The sequence below is a fragment of the Lepisma saccharinum genome, chromosome 1 (assembly GCF_977018435.1).
Source record: "Lepisma saccharinum chromosome 1, izLepSacc3.1, whole genome shotgun sequence".
Classification (NCBI taxonomy): Eukaryota; Metazoa; Arthropoda; class Insecta; order Zygentoma; family Lepismatidae; genus Lepisma; species Lepisma saccharinum.
In genome coordinates, this window is record NC_139229.1 from 174,372,990 (window position 1) to 174,398,039 (window position 25,050).

Genomic DNA, 25,050 nt, shown 5'->3' on the forward strand with positions numbered 1-25,050 from the left:
TATGGTTGTTGGATCATGGTTTGAATCTGAGAGGCATGGATGAGAGGATGTTTCGCTGTGTTTGGTCATTCATCTGTTTAATCAATTAAGCAATCATTCTCATCTTCAAGATTAACCTAGAGAGCCAAGTTAAGCCTAAGTTCCAGCATGTGGGTGAGGTTGTACTGTTGTCATAGGCGCCGACTCCATGGGGCTTGGGGGTGGGGGGCTCGAGCCCCCCACCCCCAATGTTAACGATGTGGGGGCAGAGCCCCCAATAATGTATTATTTTGCTTCTCTTGTAAAGTTTACTCTGAATTGTGCCACATGAACTTAACTTTAAATACACATTTGAAATGTTCTAGACCATCAACTTTGGGGGGCTGATGCTGCTAAACCTCAAGTTCTACACTCCAAAAGAGAATTATAAATCAATATACACTGATGTGTGTTAAACAATGACATGAATCTACAGGACTACAAAAAGTAACAGCCATAGAGAAAGAATACATCTCAGCTGTGAACAGTTGCACAACAAACTTTGAGCAAACGTGAGAATTCTTTCACCAAGATTTGGATGCCGATAGGCTCTCCTTACATCTGACCATGCTTCGTGATATCGCAAAACAGAATAAGTTCTAACTACCATGCATGACATAAGGAAGTTTCTTTTAGAAGACAGCACCCTCCAGGAGCTTCTGCTTGAAGTTGCCAAATTTATGATTCTCCTTTGCACTGTGCCAGTGACAACAGCCACAGCCACATATTTGAGATCCACAATGGGGCAGAAGAGACTAAGCAGCTTAGAGGTACTCCACATACATCAAACTGTGCTTGATAATTTGGACCTGAGACTGCTCGTTAATGACTTCATAAAAAAATAGCCCAGTGCGTAGAGCAATTCTTGCTTTATTTTGAAATCATGTTCATATATTTTTGTTGTGTATGTGACTTTATTTTTAGTGTACATGCTATGTTTTTTTTATTATTGCAAAATTAAATTTAAAGAGTAAAAAATTGTAGCAAGAACAAAAAAGTAAAATTATGTTCTTGCGATTTGTGTTAGCATTTATGTAAATAATTAAAAGGGAGTAAGTGAGGCATTCATTCATTTATTTCAGTGATCACAACCCCCCCCCCCCAATAATTTTGACAAGTCTGCACTGCTGACTGTTGTAGTATATTTATTATGAACTTTGGCACTCTTTGTACTTTGTGCGTATATTAGGGATGGGACCGATTAATCGGTACTCTATCGGTATCGGCCGATATAGGCATATCGGTGTATCGGTTTATCGGTAAAATTACCGATTATTTTACCGATCCGATATATCGATTATTTTCTGATAATTTAGTGCAAAATTCTGCCATTTTGTTGTAATTTTTATGGATAATCTCCGTGCCCTACTTTCTAAAAAAAGTAAATGTCTAAATACGCAACTTCTTTTGCACTGCAGTCACCTTGAAACACACATTTATTAAAGAGGTCAGTGAACCTTTCAGGTTCTTCAAGGACTATTTCTAATTTTATATCGGATCGGTAGAATATCGGTTATCGGTATCGGTAAATTTTATATCGGTACTTTATCGGTATCGGCCAAATTTTCATATCGGCCCATCCCTAGCGTATATAAACAATATGAGAGAGTATGAATAAAAAGAAACCTAAGTAAAATTTTACTTGAATGTATACAGTACTAGAAATTATTCTTTACTGGGATCTTAAAAACTTAGAGACTTAAGTAGTCTTGCTCTGGTGATATATCCACTCAGTCAAATACATGTAGAACACTAGATTACATCAAAGCATATATGTCAAGATTCAACCATCCTCTTATTAAGTGAGTCCGTTTGGATAATTGAAGACTAAAATTGGTAAACGCTGTAAATGCCACAATAATTCAAACACAGTGTTCCACCTTAAACTGTGAAATGTGCCATACTTTATAATGTGGTAAATGTAAAATGTGGCTGGTAGCCCTCTAAGTAGTTCAAAGGGCGTGTAAAGAGATCACTAGTGTGCACGTTCTTACTGGCTGATGTGCGGAACGATGCGATTTCCCAACACTTACACTTTTGGCACTTGCAACGTTTACCACTTTTAGTCCTCAATTCAGCTTCAAATGGTCAAAGCATATAGCCATACTACATCATTTTCAACTCAATTGGATTGCAAATGTATGAAGCCTTATCATCACATCTTCTCCATATGGTTTAGTGGCACAGAATTAAGCAAAGTAGAAAACTTACACTTTACACAAAAAATGCCATCTGAAGTTTCAGAAAATAGAATCTGTTTAATGTTTTAACCCCAAACAATTCTCTCAATCCATGGAATGAAGTGAGATACTCTTGTATAAACTCCAGGTGCAAAACCACACATTTTTCCAAATGAAGTTACTCCAAAGATGCTATACATGCAGAATGGTTCCCGAAGTACATATTGCAATGGCCCACCAGAATCACCCTGCAAAGTAAAGAAGAAAAGTTTTAGAGTATTAGTATTAGAATATTTTGTCAGGACAGTTGTCCTTGTTTTTCAAAAACAAAGTAAAATCAAATATTTTCAAATTGAGTTCAAGCATGTTTCTCCTGGTGGAATAACCAAAATGTTGGTGTTTACTCAACATCATGAACACAATTGGGGAGCTACATGAAAGTAAGAATAGTAGACTCTGGTTTCAGAAATAAGAAAACAGGAGCTATGGGATTTGATTAGCTCACTGACCATGCATTCCCCACTGGTATGCATTGGCCCTTAAAGTGCTGTTTTGCCACTGACTTAGTGCAAACATGTTTTGTGTAAACATGTAAATGTTGCTCATAAAACTGAGTCCAAAAATAGAGACTTAACAGCACTGAAATAATTGAGTGGTCAATACCTCCAAAGGTTCTGGGTTAGAGTCCCAACCAGAGCACATTGTTTTTGTAATATCTTATCATTCATCCATAAGAACTTACCTGACATGTATCCTTTCCAGCGTTGAATTCTCCGGCACAAATCATTGATTCCACAATACCTTGTCGTAGTTTTGAAGTTTGCTGATCTGATTTGTATGTCTCATTGCATACATCATTTCCAACTAATGTCAGTGAAACTTTCAAAAGGTGATCACTTGGATCATTGGCTAGTGGAAAAATAAAAATATATCAGAATTAAACTCATTTATTTTATTTTAGTATTATGGGCCTCCCCAATGGCGCAGTGGTAGCGTCGTCACCTTGTAATCAAGAGGTCCGGGGTTCGATACCCGGTGGAGGCACATAGTGGTTCGGATCCCACTTTAAACTGTAGGCCCAGTCCCGATTAGCCTTACTGTGCATAAAGTAGGCTTAAAACACCAAATCAATATTTTACTATTGAATTCATTACCATTCTAGTAACATAATACATGCATAATGGTTTATAGGTTCACAAGCTTGTGTAAGCTACTGAGATATCAACCTGTTCACATGGGTATGAGAAGTTTAGTGATAGTTGAATCGCCATTCCATTGCTTCAAATGTTTTGAAAGAGGAAACCACTTGGAAGAATAAAATACTAGAAAGCAACTGAAAGAAACATGTGCATTCTTCACTTTGTGATAAGGATTGGCTACTATTTGTATGGGGAAAAGGTAACTTCATTTTCATAAAGTAATCAGTGCTTCATTAAGATATTTTGATGTGTTCAATGTTTCTTTTTTTGTGAAAGCTGGTCCATAAGGGAAAGGGATTGAAATAAATCCCCATCCACAGTTGTTAAGTGCCATATACTGTGGATCAACTAGGTAATATGAGAATACTCTGATTTTTAAAAGATTTATTTTTGTTCCCTCATGATATTCATTCAAACCAATCTCAATTCATGCATTCATGTAAGGTGTGATCCTTTCTGAATACACCCAAATGTCAATCTCTCCTCCACATAGTACACCCCAGACTGCATTTAGCAGACTAACAAGGCTCTATCGAGTTAACCTGTGGCCAGGAAAATCCTCGGTAGGACTTGTGATGTCCATGTTTGTTTGTGATTTTCCCTTCCATCCATCTCACGATATCACTGTTCATCCTTATCTTCGCAATTAGCCAAAAGTGGGAGAAATGTGAAGTAAAATAAATCAATCAGTCGATTCATGCTTTTCCTCACTTTCAAATATGTGAATAGTTCTAACTGTTTGTGCTTGAATACATGAAGAGCTTCACCATCCTGGGGAATCCCCTGATGGGTCAGACGACCCTCTAAATGTCTTGTCACTAGGAAAGGAAACTTTGCTTCTCAAAAGTTCTCACTAAGTGATCAAAATGAGAGAAAGTGCTCACCTTTTCCCACACAGATCCCACCATTGCACAACACCTATCTCAATCCCACATCCTTTGCTGATCCCTCGGTTGGTGATGACTGATCTCCAGTGGTGGAGGAACGTTTTTCATTTAGAGGGGGATACAAAATTCAGGATCCCATATATATATAAGCACACATACTACTGCACCAAGAAATACATTTCGGGGAGGGGGTCCAACCAAGTGTTGCAATAATAATAATACTAATAATTATATTTAATTAAATTAAAATATTAATTAAATATGTAAATTAATTAATATTGTATTGTTGTTATTACATGAATAGGTAAAAGATAGTAATAGAATAGAGATATAACAGCACGTATTCATTATCTAGCTTACGTGTAGTTAAGATTGCCAAGATTTGCATAAAAACAACTGCCCTGGCAAGGAATTTAATCAAATAGAAAATGAATTTAATATTCATTGAATAACAAACAAGGAGTTAGATCGAATTAACAAAAAGTAAAGTTTCTGATTAATATTTTATGGATATTATCATTAGTTGTTTGCATAAATCTTTGGAACCCTTCAAGGCCGTATGAGCCAAATTCCTTGCCTTCAAATAAGTTCAGTGGAAATAACCATCGATTATATAACATATGCTAATCAATTATATTTTGATTATTTACTTTTACTACTTAGTAAGTCTTTTGAGGGGTGGGGGTCCGAACCCCCTGGACCCCCATAAATACGTCCTTGATACCTAGGTATAATGTGAAGCCATGGGAAATATTCTATTTTAGAACAGCACACACGAATGTCCTGTTATTTAATGCAAAATTTGCATAAATATTTTTTCTATGTTATTCTTAGAATCTGTTTTTGTTTTACGGAAATGTGGAGTTAGAAATGTGAAAATTGTTGAGATTAAAGGGGGTGAGGAGAATCTTGAGCCACCTCAACCAGGAATAATCATCTCCCACCCATTGGATATAGAAACCACATTATTGAATATATCATACTTATAGAGTTCCACTTCAGTTCAGTTCATTCTAATTTTAAAGTCCCATAGCTACGCATAAAAATATCTTTAAACAATTTTTGGCAGATGTGTTCCACATCCAATGTCTTTTAGATGCCATGTATTTGGTATTTACTCAGACATCTGTAGGGCATTGTATTAAAAAAGAAAAAAAAACTGAGTTGAGATGGTTCCCAATCAAGACAAAGCATTTATTTGTTATATAATTAGCTGTACCTAATGACTTTCTTCAAGCACTGAAAGTATTATCATTACATATACAAAACCAAAATCCTTCAGGTGTCAGAGGAAGCCAGGAAAGGCATATTCTCAAAAGTTTTTTTTCTTTTCAATCTTTGGTGGACATTGGACAATATGAAGAGCCGCCCAAGGTTTCTTTTCATATGTAATAGTATTAAATGCAGATACATGCATGTGTTTTAGGGTGACATGCAGTGGCGTAGCATGGGCATTTTGGGTGGGAATGCCAAGTCCGAAGGAAGGGTCGGCCCTTTTTTGCTTAATAATTTACTTATGGAATTAGTCGCCACAGGTATTGTTTATTTGCCTGAAGTCAGCTGGGTTTTCAATAAAGCATCATCATCCATGCATGTTTTAGCTAGAAAATGAGATGCCTCACTATGCAACAAATGTTTTGAACTCTGGTGTTTTATTCCTTTGGGCATGACACAAATCATTATAAAACCTACCTGAATCACAAGCGCCTCTGAACAACAGTAGACGTCATTGTTGTGGGTGATCCAACTACTGATTGATTTAGTTTATTTTACTTCGCTTTTCTACCACTTTTGGTTAATCGCGAATATGAATATGAGTGATGATATTGATGAAGGGACACTGACAAAGAACATCCGTGCTCACGCCGGGATTTGAATCAGGGGCCTCTGTCGTCTTGGCGCGCTGTGCAAAACACACTGACACGGAGGTTGGCAGATGATCCAACTATCGTACACTCTACTAACATAACAGTGCCGATTAGTAATTCAGACCACTGTTTATTACGTCTTGAGAATGTTGATAAACATTTTAAAATAATTTTGTCCAGAGACCATTCGATGTTAAGAGTTTTCAAATTAATGCTAAATATTTCCATTGACACAATATTAAGCAGTTACATAATAACGAAAAAATAATAACCCGCAAAACTATTTTTTTTTATTTTTATTAAGTGGTAGAGCAGCCACAGGCTGAACTTCTACCACGAAGACTTCACCAACTTATTTGACAGAAACTGTGTTGATCTTTTAGTTTTTAATGCACATCGCTGTTCATGCGATAAATTATACAATGCAGTGGCCATTAAGAAGTGCTATATTTCAGTTTGGTAAAGTTACGTCAGCCAATATTGCATATTATAGCAACACATAGCACGAGTGGCACAATCGCGAAGAACTGGGTAGGAATTCTACCGCTGTCGTCTCCTTCAGAAGGCAGGAAGGGTCACGTGAACTAATCACGTAGCCATCTGCTCCATACGCTGGCGTATGAGAGAGCATTTGACCGTGTGCTTTAGAGATCCAAGCTTTCCCTCCAGAAAGGCAGCAAAGAATATAGAGTCCTGTACGCCAAACCTGCTCAGCATCCGGCCAGGAAAGGCATTGAAAAAAAAATGCTAGAACGAGTGTTGTTAGTGCAGCGTTGCAAGCGGATCGCGAAAAATAGCTATTATAATGCCATGAATGTCAGACATATGAAATTAGTCAAGATTTACTTTATATTGGCAGCATTTATGCATTTTTGACATTTTAAATCTGGGAACGCCGGGCATACAGGCATACTATAACGCTACGCCACTGGTGACATGTCAATTTCTTGTTTATGTGAAAAGGTAAACTTTAATGTAAGCAAAAACATGGGCGCGTCACAGTTAAAGATTTTCGCATCTACAAAGAAAATCCAAAACACATTCCCACCTCGCCTGCCTCCATGGTGGAGGGGTTGGCATAGTGCGCTTTGATGCCAGAGGTTCCAGGTTGGGCATGTGAGTGTTCATCAATTTCATCATATCATCACCCATCCTCATCTTTGATATTAGTCAAAAGTGGCAGAAATGCTAAGTAAAATGAACCAAATAAATCAATCAAACATTCCCATCTCACTCCCCAAAGACCTTGTGAATCGAATCCAAAATCTACCAATAGAACCTACAGTGAGTTTCATTTATCTCGTACCTTCATCTGACTAATGTAATTTTCTTACAGATTGACTTTACGGTTTAACTTCAAATGGCATTGTGTTTGTGTTGCATTCGATACCAAAATTAGATTTTAAGCAATTAATGTCCAATTATAATTATACCTAATACATAGATAAAAATAATCCCCCCCCCTCCTCTGATAATATCACAAATTGCACCCTGTTTAAATGTCTAGGAAAAATTTTATTTCACCTAGGAATGATATCGCAATGTGATAAGTCGAGAATTGTCACAGCCTCATCTTGTCTCCTGTGTGGTGAGCTTCTTCTCATTCTTGTTTGTGCTTATCTTTGTTTTGGTTTTCACTCTGAAGTTATTAAAACTTATTCTAGATTCACTTCATGCTCAGATAGGCTAATCGGGACTTAATTTTTTAATACATCTCTTAATATATAGGTTTAAGTATACCAAACACCCTCTTATAAAGTATGAAAAATATGGGTTGCACCCCCCCCACCCCCAAGTTGGTCTGTAGTGTCTCGTCTCATTCGTTAAGTATTTTGTTTTGGAAAATTCCATTTTAAATATTCAAAAGAAAATAGGGTCAGTCATATATACTCTTCTGATGAAGATTTGTATTTTATCTTCAAATCGACGTGACCGCTTCTTTAGAAAAGTGTACCTCCCTTACGCAAAGGAGCATTCATCTGCAGCATGATTTTCTGAGAGCAAATCTGATTCCATCGTTCCACACACACTTTTTTAACAATTTTCATCTCCATAAGAAGGTTTCCAAGAACACAGGTCAATGAACTAACTAGTAGCAACCAACCACAATGTAGTAGAATAAGTTTAGAATGGTTTGATTTCTGTGGCAAGGAAGATAATGTTTATGAGTTATAGACAATATACAGTTTTTTATTGGGCAAACTGAAAATAGGTTATTTTAACAGTAGCACCTTGCATCTGCTGTCAAATTACCAAGTGGGGTACAGTAGGTACAACTCGATTTATGGATTTAGGGAGTACAGTATCCCCCTTCAAAAATTTGGGGGTACAGTGTACCCCTACCCCCTCCCCATTCCTGCACCACTACTGATCTCTTTCCAACTCTACCACATTCATCTGATGTAGGAGTACTTTGTGTTGGTGCTAAACATAGAAGGCATACTGTTTGCGCCATGAAAATTTTCCATGAAATGTAAATTCTGGATTCATAAATAACTAAGAATGGTAATAGGGAAAATATTGAAAAGTGTGTGAGAAACTGGAAAATCAGAATAAAATGCATTAAAGCAGTTCACTAGTGTGTAGTCGTAGTGCATTTGTAGGCATTGCAGTTCTACTATATGAATATAAATGTGTTGGAAGTGTAAATCCTGTAAGATAAATGCTTAAATATTGAAAATAAAGCAAATTTGATTAATTAAATTTCAAAGCATTTTTGATTTCTTGCATTAAAAAATACATAATTATTTAGTTTCCTGTAAACATGACAAGTAATAAGTGTACTTCTTTCACAAAACTCAATAATTTTTAAAAGACTTTTAAGTCAACTTGATGCACAAATAGCGTAATCGGCCCTAGACCTACAGTTTGGAGTGGGATCCGTGCCTCCACCAGATATAGAACCTAGGACCCCTCAATTACAAAGCCACTACATTACCACTATGCTGTCATCGGGGAGGCACTATAATTTTTTACAAGAGTAATGCAGCATGAATATTTCTATCTTGGTCACTTTATATTGCTTTTCTACCTCAATGTCCTAATCTTGACAATGAGGCTGATTGGTGAATTTATTTAAATAGAAAAGGAAAGACACAATGACTTGGCTGTGCAATACATGTGCTATTCCATAAAGAAGGGAATTTTAAGGTGAGACTGATGCAAGAAATTGAATTTGTGTGGTTGGTGGTTTGGTGTTTGTCTTTAGCAATTTGGAAGTTCATTATTTGTTTAGGGGCTTGTTAATTTGAATGATACCATATTAGTGCTCTGTTTACGAAAGTAGAAAATAAAATAGATGTGATAGAAAATCTTCCATGTGAAACCATTTCTGTGAGATCATTTCAGGAGAAATTTCAAATCGTAAAGTAGAAGCATATCCATATGTGAATTCACAGATGTGGAAAGTAAATGCAAAATGAAAACCTAGTAAATAGCCACAAAACATTGCTATCAGTTTCATGATGCTGTTATTTAGAAGTTCACTTTACAAACAAGTAACTGGAGGTAATTAGTATTTAATACTTAAATTAATGTTTTTTTTTACTTTCACATGCTTCCATGTTACATTTTCCTGTGTGGGTGAATCACAGGTCAGAGATTACCTGTTCATTAAAAGCATCATATATCATTGCAGTTACTGATAAGCATATTCTTTTACCCACCTTCAAATAAAAGCATTTTGAGTACAGTTTTTATAAGTTAATATCATGAAAAAATGTTGTTTCCTTCTTTTGTTTTAAGTTCATTTTATTTGTAAACACTTAAATATGGATCCATATTTTAAAGTTGGTGCTGTAGAATTAACTAATAAATATACTTACCATATCCAGTTCGACCCCAACCACTAGCTATACCAGTCTGCCCTGGCATGCTGTTGGTAACATGAAGACATGCAGGTCTGACATAGGCTGTAAATAGAACATTCCTATCCAGCATAAAGAGTGCAATGTCATTATATTTAGCTGGTGGTTTGTAGTCTGGGTGCCTGAATTTTTGAGTGATCCTAAACAACTGAAGTCCAGCATCATCATTAGTTGCTTGCAAAATAAGATCTCCAAGTCTTATCCATTTTGCCTCACCTCTAGAAGAAACAACAAAAAGTGAGATGAGTAAAGCAAAGGTATGACACCTTTTTATGCAAAATTCAGCAAAGAACTTTGGCTAAGACAGATGGTAACCATTCTCACATTGAGAATATATATTTTTTAAAAAAAGAGATCTGAAATCGGAAAATGCAAAAACTCATCATCATCATCATCATGGGAAGTTGTCAATATGTGTTTCTTCACATTCTTTGTTTCTTAATGGGTCAAAGAGGGGAACTTTCCATCATATTCTACCCTAGTACATCTACTCCATCTCTACTTGGGCTCAGTTTCTATTTTTTTCACATCTTTCTTGATTATATCTATCCACTTAATTGTTGGTCTTCCTTTTATTTTGTATTTTTTCTCGATTCACTCTTCATGGGTAGTCTTTCTTCATTTATTCTTTTTGTGTATCACCAGCATTCTAATACCTTTCTGTTCTCATCTTTAACTTTTCAACTTGTGACATCCTTCTTATGTCTTCATGTCTTAAAATATGATTAAATGTGCATTCAAACCAAGATGAACTTAGAATTGAAAATATTGTATGTGTCATTTGCATAATTACATTGATTGATTTGGTTTATTTTACTTCACATTTTTGCCACTTTTTGTTAATTGCAAAGATGAGGATGAGTGATTGTACAATGAAATTGATGAAGGGACACTCAGAAAGAACACCCATGCCTAGAGTGGACCCCTGGCATCATAGCATGCTGTGCTAACCACTCCATCATGGAGGCTGGGTTGCATAATTAGCGTTGTACTGGATGAATTTTCTGACATCAATGACATTTTTTAAAGCCAACATTAGGTCTGTGTTGCTGTCATCAATTAAATTGCTTATTGAATAGTATAATATAACATTCAGGTTTATGAAGGCTAGAGAGTTAGTAGAATGCTCTGATAAAGATACTGACCTCAAACTGCTGTACATGCAATGAGCTGCTGTCATTACAAATCTTTCACTGATAAGGCTTCCTCCACAGCCCCAAAGGATGTCGGGATTGTCACCATAACCAATGACTGCCTAAAATATCAGCAACGTAGTAAATGCTTCAACATTTCCTGATTCATATTTAGAAACTTGTATTAGATAATAGGGAATCTACACACTCCGATATTGCTCTCTCCCCCTGTAGTTTCAAACTTTTAGCCTAAGAGATACAATAATATTCCAGTTCTTTGAAAGAAGTTACCGAAAATTTTTCCTACACTGGAAATTATTCAAATACCACATTGATTTTTGTAACTCAAAAAGTAAATATTTTGGCTATAAAGTTCAACTTGGAAATAAATGGTTTGGAAATCCAATAATGAAAATTAAAATTTAATAACATATAACATAGTATAAGAAAACACCACACACATACACTGGACACACACATATTCACAAAAATGACACCAAAGTTTCTCTTTAGGAGATCAAGTAGCATATTTTATTGCACCCCAGTCAACCATGCAATAGGGCAAACTTTTTCTGAAAACTCATGCAAGAAGGCAGAGGGTTACAGGTGTGTCACTGGCAACACTGCTGTGATCTAATGGAATCTTATGAGTAAGGTGAATATCCTAAATCACAGGAAAAAATTTCAATGTAGGGGATAGCGAATTAAGTGGTTTGCAGTTCTGGAAAGCTAAAACAAACTGAACAGGTAGCTTGATTTGTGCTATAGCAGCTACTACCTAACCAAGAATATGTATTGATACATAATTGTCTTGCTTTGATATGCAATACAAAATTAGTAAATTTCCATGCATAATATTTTCTTTAATAATTTAGTGGTTCTGCAGGTCTTATCGTAGAGCTGCTCCTAAGGTTAAGTGTGATAATGAGGATGAACATAATTATGTGAAATAGATGAAAACTTAAACACAAAGCAACATTCAAGTCTGATTGGTATTTTAACCTAGATCTATTGGGAGTTGAACATTCAATGTACTCAGTCACTGCAGTGGCTGCTTATTGATAATAATCTGAGTTTTCTAACTATTATTGGAATGTCATAACCAGACTTATATGAAATTAATTATGAGAAATTAATCCAATAATACATAAAATCTCATCTGTTTATTTGCAAGGGTTGGTGAGGATCATAACCTGCTCAACTATCAAAGCAGCAGCTGTAGTTATCCCTTAAGGAATTTCTGCCTATGTAACTATTCTATTATTATCAAGTTGTAATATGACAATTCTAAAGAGAGAAACCTTTTTTTTTTTTTGTATAAAGATTTAGCCAAAGTATAATTTAATCTAAAGTGTTTAAGACAGAAAAATGATTTCTTGTATGGACAATTTAATAAAAAATCTTTACGTAAATAACATATTACACCATATCTTTGCGTTCCGACATATTACCTACCATATGTGGAAATTCTCTTGCTTTTGCTTCCTCTCCACCAACAATTAATGGTGCTTCCACAATCGCACATGTTGATCTATTATGAAGCACCACATCAGGAAGGTCAACAGGGGCAACTTCTGTTACATACACTGCCTTCCCATATTCTTGGCACACTGTCAAATTTATGAGATAAAATACATAAATCTTACTTCAACCATAATTATGAAAATCTATCATCATTTTCCCATAGAATGTTGAGCATTTATGAAAGGATAGATATGCAGATACTTTGTCCTACCCTGTAGCAACCCAAATAGCACAGAAAACTTTCTGCAAGCCTGAAGGAAGCTTGCAGCAAGCTCTCCATGACAAGCTGTGAGCTTGATGCAAGCTTGTATCTAGTTATCATAAGTCGAAGTTGAAGCAAGCTTGTCAAGGCAAGACAAGCAACAAGCTTGTCATGACTACCTATAAGCTTTCAGCAGTAGTCTCACTTGTAGAGTACCACTTACATGAACCTTGTCTCCCATGGTGGAGTGGTTAGCACATCCTGCTATGATGCCAAGGGCCCCGGATTCAAATCCTGGCCTGGGCGTGGATGTTTGTGAGTGTCCATTCATCAATTTCATCACATCATCACTCATCCCCATCTACGCAAATTAGCCAAAAGTGGCACAAAAAAGTGAAGTAAAATATAACAAATCAATCAATCAATCAATCAACATCAACCTTGCATCCAGCTTGCCATACGAAACTTACTTTGACAAGCAAAGCAAGCTATCGTAAGCTTGCCACAAGCTTACTTTGCTATCTGGGAATGTTGCAACTAGTGATTATTAATAAATGAAGTAATTGACATGAGAGATTTGACTTTATTCAAAAATTAGGCAACACAAGCTTACTTATTTATGTTGAAGTGTAGCTACAGTGTGTAAGTAACAATACTTACTCTGTTGACTGCGCCCATGCTGTTGGGACACTGAACAGCAGACAATAGGCTCAAATTCACTGAAACCACATCTTTGAGGCCTACTTCCTTGGTTAATGTCATTCTGAGCAGATCGACATTGTTTCAGTAATAGACAGACTCCAGAAGAGCCATCACTATGTTGGCATGGATCACCTTGTTATGAAATGTGAAAATAGACTTCATTAGACATTTTGCGTGTATTAAGTTTCTTTATTTCAGCAATTTATCAGAGTAACAATGGTTAAGCACACCATTGTGTTGCCTTGTAATCAAGGAGTCCCTGGTTCATACCAGGTGGAGGCACATAGTGGTCAAATCCTACTTTAATCTGTGGGTCCAGTCCTGATTAGCCTTTCTGTGCATAAAGTGGACTTATAAAAATCAAACATCATTGTGTTTCTTTGATATTCTAAAATATTTTGGTATGCCACAACTAACTAACTAACTCCCTAGCCTTCTTAAACCCGAAGGTTCATGGCTGCAGCAACACAGGCCTTCCATCTTTCCCTATCTTGAGCAAGTTCTATATACTCTTTTCCATCCCTACCGATTTCCCTTAGGTCCATCTCAACGTTGTCCCTCCATCTTCGTCAAGGCCTTCCTACAGGTCTCTTACCATCAAGTTTCCCAACAAGAATCCTGTAAACTCCTCTTTCCTCTCCCATTTGTGCCACATGGCCTGCCCACCTAAGTCTTCTTGATTTAATTATTCTAATAATATCTGGACATGAATACAAATTATGTAGTTCTAAATTATGCAACCTTCTCCACTCACCTGTCTCCTCATCCCTTTTAGGTCCAAATATTTTCCTAAGGATCTTATTTTCAAATACTCTCAATTAATGTTCCTCTTTCAATGTAAGGGACCAAGTTTCACATCCATATAATACTACAGGCAAAATTACTGTTTTGTATATTTTAACTTTTAGTTTCTTAGATATTAAACGAGAAGACAAAAGTTTATGAAGAGAGAAGTAACATGCATTTCCTGAATTAAGCCTACTTTTTATTTCCTCTTTAATATAATTTTCATCTGTTAATATTACTCCTAAGTATTTGAATTTGGAAACTGGTTCAAATGAGTTGTTATCAATAATTAGATTTTGATTATTACCTAATACTTGGTTTCGGCCTGTAAGCATATATTTAGTTTTCTCTTTGTTAACTTCCACACCTATCTCTTTAGCAGTTTTGAAAAATATTTTAGCATTATTCTTAATTGTATTCACATCATCCCCCAGTAAGTCTACATCATCTGCATATGCTAACAACTGAGTCACACCATTTAATTTTAGTCCTTCTTTAGTTTCTTTTACCTTCCTTACAGCATATTCTAAGGCAAAATTAAAGAGCAATGGAGATAATGCATCTCCTTGTTTTAACCCATCATGAATTGTAAATTTGTCAGACATATTAATACCCACACGAATTTTACTTTCTGTTTCACTGGTGCATATTTTTATCATACTAACAAGCTTCTTAGGTATTCCAAACTCTGCTAATATATCATATAATTTATCTCTTTTGACCGAATCTTTTTTGAAATCAATGAATAGCTGATGGATATTTTAATTATATTCTCACTTTTTTTCAAGTGTCTGTCTGATGTGAAAAATTTGATCTGTAGTTGATCTGTTACGTTTAAATCCACATTGATAATCACCTATAATTTCATTAGCATATGGGGTTAGTCTTGTTAAGATAATGTTAGATAATATTTTATATGTTGTTGAGAGTAGAGAAATTCCACGGTAATTATTGCAGTTCATTTTATCACCTTTTTTAAACACAGGAACAATTATGGATTCTTTCCACTGTTGAGGGATTTCTTCTTTATTCCATATTAAACAAATTAATTTATGAATTTGACATATTAATGAATTTCCACCATATTTAATTAACTCAGCTGGTATTAAATCGCTGCCAGGTGCTTTGTTATTCTTTAGCCTTTTAATAGCATCCTTAACTTCAGTCAAGTTAGGTTCTGGAACTAAAGGTTCTGCTGTGTGGACTTCATTTACTTCTGATTTATCTCCTACATGGACATTTAAAAGGTCATTAAAGTAGTTCTTCCATCTATTTAGAATATCGCTTGGGTCAGCTAGAAAATCACCGTCTTTATCTTTTATCAAGTTTACTTTAGGTTGCCACCCCTTTCTAAACTCATTTACACCTTTATATAAATCTCGGATATTTTTATTTTTGCTGTTTGTTTCAATTTTGTTAATTTTGCTTTTCAAGTAATCTCTTTTTTTACTTCTAATCGTGCGGTTAACTTCTCGCTTTATTCTATTATAATTGTTTAGATTTGTATCATCAGAGTTATTTAACCACCTAAGTCTAGCCTGATTTCTTATTTCTATTAGATTATGACATTCATTATCAAACCATGGCTTACTTTTTCTCGGTTTATGGTATCCTATACTTTCTTTAGCTGCTGATTCTATTGCATTACGTATGTGCTCCCAATTCTTAGTTACGCCTGTTTCATTTATATTTTCATCATCATTTAAATCCTGCAAAACATCAAATCTATTTGACAGTTTAATTTGGTAATCTTTCTTAATTCTTTCATCAGTAAACTTTCCTGTATCAAATTTTAGAACTTTTAGATTTTGTTGCTTATGATTTATCACTGAGAGTCTTTATCTTAATTTAGCAATTACTAAATAATGGTCACTGGCACAGTCAGCACCTCTATGTGTACGAACGTCAATTATACTAGTATGCCTTCTCTTATCAATGAGAATATGATCTTTCTGATTATGAGTTTTACCATCTGGAGGTATATTTATGGATATCTTTATGTTCAAAAGTGGTACTTTTCACAATTAAATTCTTTGAGGTTGCAAAAGTAATCAATCTTATACCATTATCATTACTTAATTCATGAAGACTTTCTTTACCAATCGTGGGTTTAAATGTCTCTTCTTTGCCAATCTGTGCGTTACAGTCACCTAAAAGAATTTTCATATCATACTGAGAAAATTTATCAAAGACCTGTTCTAACTCTGTATAAAAATCATCTTTAGTATTATCATCTTTATCTTCCGTTGGTGCATGTATGTTTATTAAAATAATTTTACACCACCTACCCTGTAAAACTGCCTATGATATCCTATCATTAATAAATTCTACTGTTTTAAGAGCCGAGATAATTCTATTATTTATGAAAAAGCCTGTTCCAAAATTATGATTTTCAGTACCACCATAGAAAAAAGTATAATTTTTAGTTTTACAATTCCCTTCTCCTGGCCACCTAACTTCCTGGACAGCTACTGCATCTAATTTATACTTAACTATCTCATTAACTGTACACTGAAATGCCCCAGGCCGGTAAGGGCTCAGAACATTCCAGGTGCCTAATTTAATATCCTTATTCCTAACGTAGATCTTATCCTTAGTCCAGGGACCTCCCAAAGTAGTCCCTACCCGGAGATCCGAACGGGGGACTATTTTACCTCCTGAATATTTTACCTTGGGAACATCCATGGCCTTATATTGCTGTTTCTTGACATTTTTTTTTACAGTGCAGAGTTGTCAGCTCTACGCCTAACCCCCAATATGAATGGAGGAACTACTACACAAGACAAACACAAACAAATTAGACAGCACAACTATTCCGCAAGACAAAGCAAACATACTAGACAGCACAACTACTACACAAACATACTAGACAGTACAACTAGTAATAAATAAATAAATAATAAAAAAAAAAATTGCATCTCCTGTTTCAAAATTGAGGGGGGGGGGGCTGATTGCAGAAAAGCAATAAAGTGATCTTGCTCGAAAAAATAAAAATATATTCACATCCTACAAGGAGTGCAAAGGAAACAGGAAAGTTGCTTTTCACTAAGTATTAAAACTGAAGAAAAGGAAAGCAAGAGTGACAATCCTCTGCGCGGCCAGTACAATCATATAATTGAAATGATAAGAAGAAAAAGGTAAATGAGAAAAAAACTAATGTTGAAAAAGTCAGAATTATCAGTTTGAGTACTACCACTTGGTCAAGAAAAAGTATGTGATGAACTGAAGGTTTCTGATAATTTACTTAGGAACTTAGTGAAAGGACAAAGAATCCTGCCTGATTTAACAAAGAGAATGAATAGGAAACTGGAGCTGACAGCACCAACTGGTTGTGGGCACCTAAGAAATCAAACCCTTTGCAATGAAACCCCGCAGATTCTCAACTGTCACACCTTGCAACCTCAATCCATGGCAAGTCAGATATTAAAACCTTATGCTACTCTACTTTCTGAGTCCCTATCCAACAAAAAATCTAAAAAAGAAAAAGAAAAGACTTCATAATTCCAAGCATGGAACGCAGTTCAACCCCACTTTGCAACGTCAGAAACTAGGCAACACACGTCACCTCATACTGACCAAAGCGAAGGTAATCTAAAAGTTGAGACCCCTACTGCAAGTTAGGTTCATGAAGGGACTCCCACATGCCAAATTTCAGAATTTGAGAATGTAAAGGTATACATTCTGGATGAAATAGTGTTCCTTGAATGTCTGTAGCGTCGAATCGTACCGCCAAGCAGAAAAACTACTTACGATAAATTCGTTTTGTCTTTATGACCCTGTGAAAGTTTGCAATTAGAGACGAGACATGATTGTGTATCGAGACGAACCAGAACGAGGCAAGAGATGAGACCAAGATTATGATAAACGAGAAGAGACGCCGACTGTTAAAGTAAAGCCAACCCCGTGTAAAAAATTATCGGCCCTTTTTTTTACATGCATATTAGGCCATAAAAGAAAATAATGACAATGACTATTTAAAAAAAATCTTGGTATGCCACATGACAACTTTTTCTGCTAAGGAAATGAACTTGACTATAAGATGGCTGACATGTTGGTAATTAATTTATCCCAAAAAGCTTTCCCCATTTCCCATACGTTTCAGAGCATTTGATTTGTGTTTCCCTATTCAAATAATGTGGTGTTGTGTTATGAGGTTGCTGCCATTCCCTGTATTGTATATATATGACGCGTTGTTACATTTGAAGGAATTGTTTAAGACTGTTTTTACATACATGAGTAGATGAAGTACAGTATATACAAGCATGGTAAGGGTAATATGTCTAAGTTTTTAAACAGTTTTCTGCAGGGTGTATTTCTCTTAGCTCCTGCTATTGTTCTGACTATTTTCTTTTGTGGCACAAAAATTTTGTTACTATTAGTGGCATTTCCCCAGAAGATTATGCCGTAGGGTAATAAAGATTGAAACATGGTGAAATATAGTATTTTCAATGTTTCTTAAGTTTGATATTGATTTCATCTTACTAATGGCAAATATAATTTTGCCTAGTTTTGCGGAAAGGTGATCTATGTGTGGGTCCCATTTTAAGCTTTCATGAATCCATACTTCCAGGAATTTGACTGTTTTAATGTGATTTACTGCCTTATTACCTAATATAACATTTGGTTCATTTATCATTTTATTCCTTGTGTGATGGAAATTGACAGCAACAATTTTGCTGCTGTTTAATACTAAATTATTGTCAGAAAACCATTCGCTGAGTTTGATTGTTACATGTTTGATATTAGAGTTAAGCAGTGGCGCAGGAACGGGGGGGTACAGGGGTACATTGTACCCCCTCAAATTTTTGAAGGGGGGTACTGTACCCCCTAAATCCGTAAATCGAGTTGTACCCCCTGTACCCCCCTTTGGTAATTTGACAGCAGACGTAAGGTGCTACTGTTAAAGGAACCTATTTTAAATTCGCCCAATAAAAAAGTGAATATTTTTTATAACTTATAAGCATTATCTTCCTTACCACAGAAATTCAAACCATTGTAAACTTATTCTACTACATTGCTCTTGATACTAGTTAGTTCATTGACCTATGTTCTTGAAAACATCTTTAAGGAGATGAAAATTGTTTAAAATGTGTGTGGAACGATGAAATCACATTTGCTCTCAGAAAATCACGCTGAGAACGAATGCTCCTTTGCGAAAGGGGGGTACACTTTTCTAAATAGGTGGTCGCGTCGATTCGAAGATAAGATACAAATCTTCATCTGAAGAGTGTATGACTGGCCCCATTTTCTTTTGAATATTTAAAATGGAATTTTCCGAAACAATGTACTTACTACTACTGTACCTCACCCATATTTTTCATAACTTTGCAAGAGGGTGTTCGGAAAACTATACTTAAACCTATATACTGTGTTAAGAGATTTTATTATAAAATAGAGTCTCTAGGCTAGCTGAGCATGAAATGGATCAAGAATGTGTTTTTAATAACTTCAGAGTGGAAGCCGAAAGAAAAATAAACACAAACAAGAACGAGAAGGACCTCACTACACATGAGAGGCTGTGACAATTCTACACTCATCGCATCGGGATATCATTCCTAGGTGAAATGAATTTTTTCCTAGACATTTATACAGGGTGCAATCTGCGATTTTATCAGATGGGGGACTTATTTTTACCTATGTATTAGTTATATTAATAATATAATTGGACATTAATTGCTTAAAATCTGATTTTGGTATCGAATGCAACGCAAACACAACGCCATTTTAAGTTAAACCCTATAAAGTCAAACTGTAAGAAAATTTCATTAGTCAGATGAATGCACGAGATAAATGAAACACTGCAGGTTCTATTGGTAGATTTTGGATTGGATTCACAGTCATTGAGTGAGATGGGAATGTTTGATTGATATATTTGGTTCATTTTACTTTGCATTTCTGCCACTTTTAGCTAATCGCGAAGATGAGGATGAGTGATGATATGATTGAATTGATGGACACTCACAAATAACATCCATGCCCAGGCTGGGATTCAAACCCGGGACCCCTGGCGTCATAGCGCGCTATGCTAACCCTTCCCTCACGGAGGCCGGCGAGGCGGGTATGTGTTTTGGATTTTCTTTGTAGATTCAAAAATCTTTAACTGTGACGTGCATGCTTTTGTTTACATTAAAGTTTACCTTTTCACATGCACTAGCAATTGACATGTCACCCTAAAACATACGCATGTATCTGCATTTAATACCACTCCATACGAAAAGAAGCCTTGGCCGGCTCTTCATATTGTCCACCAAATATTGATTGATTGATTGAAAAAAAAAACAACTTTTGAGCGTATGGCTTTCCTTGCTTTCTCAGAGATCTGAATGATTTAGGTTTTGTATATGTAATGATAGTACTTTCAGTGCTTGAAGAGTGTCATTAGGTACAGCTAAATATATAACAAATAAATGCTTTGGCAAATGTTTCACAAATATTTCAAAGTTAGACTTCTTACGAGTTGATCGGGAACCATCTCAACTCAGTTTTTTTTCTTTTTCTAATACAACGCCCTATAGATGTCTGAGAAAATACGAAATACATGGCTTCTAAAGGGCATTGGATGTGGTACACATCTGCCATATAAATTGTTTAAAGATATTTTTATGCGTAGCTATGGGGCTTTAATATTAGAATGAACTGAACTGAAGTTTCAATAATGTGGTTTCTATATCCAGTGGGTGGGAGATGATTATTCCTGGTTGGGGTGGCTCAAGATATTCCTCACTCCCTTTAATCTCAACATGAATTAAAATTAATAGATGTATCTTTGTTCGCAATTTTCACATTTCAAACTCCTGATTTTCCGTTCCGTTAAATCCAAATAAGCCCAGAACGAGGTCCAGAGCTTTATATGTTTCAGAATTGTTATCAGGTTTTAAAATCTATTTTAAAAAAACAAACAAAAAAAAAAAAAAACAACAACATAAATTCCAAGAAAAACAAAGAAGTAATATATTTATGCAAATTTTGCATTAAATAAGAGGACATTCGTGTGTGTTGTTCTAAAATAGATGTTTCCCATGGCTTCACATTATACCTAGGTATCAAGGATGTATTTGGGGGGGGGGGGGGGTCCAAGGGATCTTACTCGAAATGCTTACCAAGTAGTAAAAGTAAATAATCAAAATGTAATTGTTTAGCATTAGATATATAATCGATGATTATTTCCGCTGCACTTATTGAAAGGCAAGGAAATTGGCTCATACGGCTTTGAATGGTTCCAAATATTAATGCACACTACTAATGATAATATCCATAAAATATCGATCATCAACTTTACTTTTCATTAATTAGATCTAACTCCTCTTTTGTTATTCAATAAATATTCAATTATTTTTCTATTTGACATGAAATCCTTGCCAGGGCAGTTGTTTTTATGCAAATCTTGGTGATCTTAACTACACGAAAGCTAGATAATGAGTACGTGCTGTTCTGTATATCTATTCTTTTACTATCTTTTACCTATTCATGTAATAATAAAAATGCAACATTAATTAATTTACATATTTAATTAATATTTTAATTGAATTAAATATAATTATTCTAATTATTATTATGTATTATTATTATTATTATTATTGCGACACTTTGTTGGACCCCCGAAATGTATTTCTACATACGTGCCTGCTAGGTATAGTAGTAGTAGGTGTGTGTGTGTGTGTATATATATATATATATATATGGGAGGCTGAATTTTGTACCCCCCCAAATGAAAAACGTTCCTGCGCCACTGGAGTTAAGGGTTCGTTCCTTATCACCAGTGATGGCTACACTTGTATCATCTGCATAAAGAGTGCTTTTGCTTAATTAAAATTTATTGGCAAATAATTAATATATATTAAGAAGAGTACTGGTAAAATACTAGATCCTTGTGGAACTCCACTTGATATGTGCAGGGTTTTGAGACAAAGCTAGATTGTATACCGTCATCCTTTCCTTTCTGTGGATAATCTCAACTACTTGCATATGATTGCTAAGATAGGATGTGAACCAATCATGTGCACTGCCTCTTATGCCACAATGTTTTTTTGTTTATTTTTTGTAATAGTTTTCCAAAGGGTACTAGATCGAATACTTTTGCTAAATCTAGAAAGAGACCCGTGCATTGTTCTCCTTTGTCCAATGTCCCTCTTACATATTCCAAATAATGAAAAATAGCAGATTAAGTTGTTTCCCTTTGCAGAAGTCATGCTGAGTAAAGTGTAGGCATTCTTTGAGAAGAGTGTACTGCTCACAACTACGACCACTGGCAGGAACTCGCTAGTAGGCGGTGTGTGCCAAACATAGAAGATGAGGACAGCAGTGCTGAGTATTTGAAATAAGTTGGTGTTTTTCTAAAAATGATACAATTCGATTGTTCATGGTAGCTTCTAAAATTTTCGAAAATGGGGAGGAGAGAGAAATTGGTCTGTAGTTCGTTGGCTAAGTTATTTCTATCTCCTTTCTTGAATATTGGCATTACTTTTGCTTCCTTCAGCTATTGGGGAAAAACTCCTGCAGTGAAGGACAAATTGATTATGTGGCACAGTAGGATTGCAATATATTCTTTGCATTGTTTGACAACATAAGTGGGGATTTCGTGGGAATTTCATCTACACTACACGACCAAGTAGTTCTGAGTTTCTGTATGATTTTTTTCAATCACTCTAGTAGTTGCTGGATGTAAGTACATTGTTTCCAGTGGCGTACACAAGGGGGTTTACCGGGTTTAAGTCCCCTTGAGTTTTTGAAAGATTATGGAAAATGCTGTAGAAAAAAAATTAAAATGGCTAATTTAACACCTAGATCTGCGACAGAAATAATAATAATAATTTGAATTATTATTCCCATGCAGCATGGAGAAGAGCACAACATTCCAAACACACACATCTTTAATAGTGAATGCCTTGAAAATAAACACGAATTATTGAAAATTAAATATGAGGGCAACTATGATTTAAAAGAGAAAAGTTGTTTTGTATTTCAGCTGCAACAATGTTCAACGAACATGTATTTTTTTTCTGTTAACAATGAATATTAACTAAATAAAGTTCTTGGTTCGTTGTAAGCTGCTAATGTAGACAAATACTAGGCCAACATGAATACACAATCACCAGTCCGCTTTCCCATTGTTTACGCGGTACATTTGAATTTCTGAATTTGAACTACAATAAACTTAACTATTGTGAAATGTTTTGTTGGTAAGAACAGCGAGACAATCCAGGATGTGAATTATCGTGCCAGTGCATAGTAGATTTTGAGAGCGGTATTAGCGCGTTTCTCATAAATCTTTACAGTGTAGTTTGGGATCCGTCGATATGTCTGAACAATCTAAGCGGCCGCAAAGTTCAATTTTGCAATTTTTTTTGCAAAAAGTCGCACAGTGACTCGCGAGAATTGTGAAAATTCCTTGCTTCGTCGCAGTGTGCCGACATTATTGTGACCGTTCTTCCCGGTACAGATTTCGCATCCCCTTATGAACTCTCAAGTATGCTGATCCAGATCATTAAATAATGTTGAAGAAGTGCTTTGTGAATCACCTAGAAGTGATAAATATGTTGGAATGTCTATAAACTTGCCCAACGTGTGCGCTGCACCGTGGCTGGCTTACTGGGACGCTGCGAAATGTTCCCATATATTTAATCATTTTTCAAAATATGTGTTTATTTATTTAGTACTTTTTACATATAAAATTGCTACGCCCTCCCTTGCCCGGGAAAACAAATGCAACCACTACCTAGATAGAGGCGGCAAAATCTCCCTCGGACAAGCGAAATAGCGTTACGGTCCAGGTTAAGTTCGTGTGTAGGAACCGGTGACCGACAGTGCATAGTGATAAGCCATATCGAATAAACACAAAGACATATGCAGTTTCAGATTACCACCTCTTTACCTGTAGCCGGGAAGCGGCTAGCTGCCTACCTGAAAATCACGGGTAGCGACATGCATACGAAAATGATATAGCCCAAAATTAACATGAAAATAAAAAGTATATTCTATTCATAACCAACAAAAATGGAATCATTACAGGTCCCCACACTTGCACTCTCACATTCTCTCTCAGATTCAATCCTCATGGGGTCATCGACACAAGAAATTATACATGACATGTACAGGTTTTATGGCGACAAGCCCTAATTATTGCATTCTCAATTAATTTTATCTTACTTTTTGTCTAATCAGGTCATTTGTGATTTTTTGCTCCAGTGCTACTTAAATCCTAGCCAGCCCTTACTTAAGTTCACCTTTAGTTTTTAAAAAGAAACTAGTCGGCGCGGTGACAATACATTACTTGACCAGTATAAACAAAGGCGTCTCAACGGCAATTACATTCACGTGGGCGGACGTTTTCCTTTTACAAGACCTCACGTGGTTCAAACATAACAAATAACCTCCGTTGAGTGACGCAACCATATACTTTCTAGCAGGCGGGACTTAAACACTTCGCCGCGACGAGCAATTCACATTACCAGGCAAATACTTTTACTAAATAATCACACATGCGGCCTGACATAGCTAGCATTGACACATAAAAATGAACAAACCTCAAGTAGATTATGCAATTAAGCGGGCGGCGCTTTACTCTAATAGTACGCACTTTAAACAAATACAAAGGAGCACAAACAACAATGAATTTAAGATCATAAAAAAATATCACAAGGAATAAGAAAAATTGACCTGAGACGAATAGATTACAAATGACAAGC

At 35.7% G+C, this 25,050-nt stretch overlaps 1 protein-coding gene across 1 annotated transcript in view; it reads right to left on the reverse strand.

Moving 5' to 3' along the window:
• Positions 1-2,284: 2,284 nt before the first annotated feature.
• The window catches only part of LOC145987263 (venom protease-like), a 30,625-nt gene continuing 7,859 nt past the window's right edge, over positions 2,285-25,050 (reverse strand). The window contains exons 2-6 of the mRNA XM_083121781.1: positions 12,607-12,792; positions 11,164-11,273; positions 9,977-10,236; positions 2,941-3,107; positions 2,285-2,446 (exon numbers count right to left, since the gene is read on the reverse strand). Coding sequence (XP_082977907.1) covers positions 2,285-2,446; positions 2,941-3,107; positions 9,977-10,236; positions 11,164-11,273; positions 12,607-12,792 — 885 coding nt within the window. The remainder of the gene's footprint in view (positions 2,447-2,940; positions 3,108-9,976; positions 10,237-11,163; positions 11,274-12,606; positions 12,793-25,050) is intronic.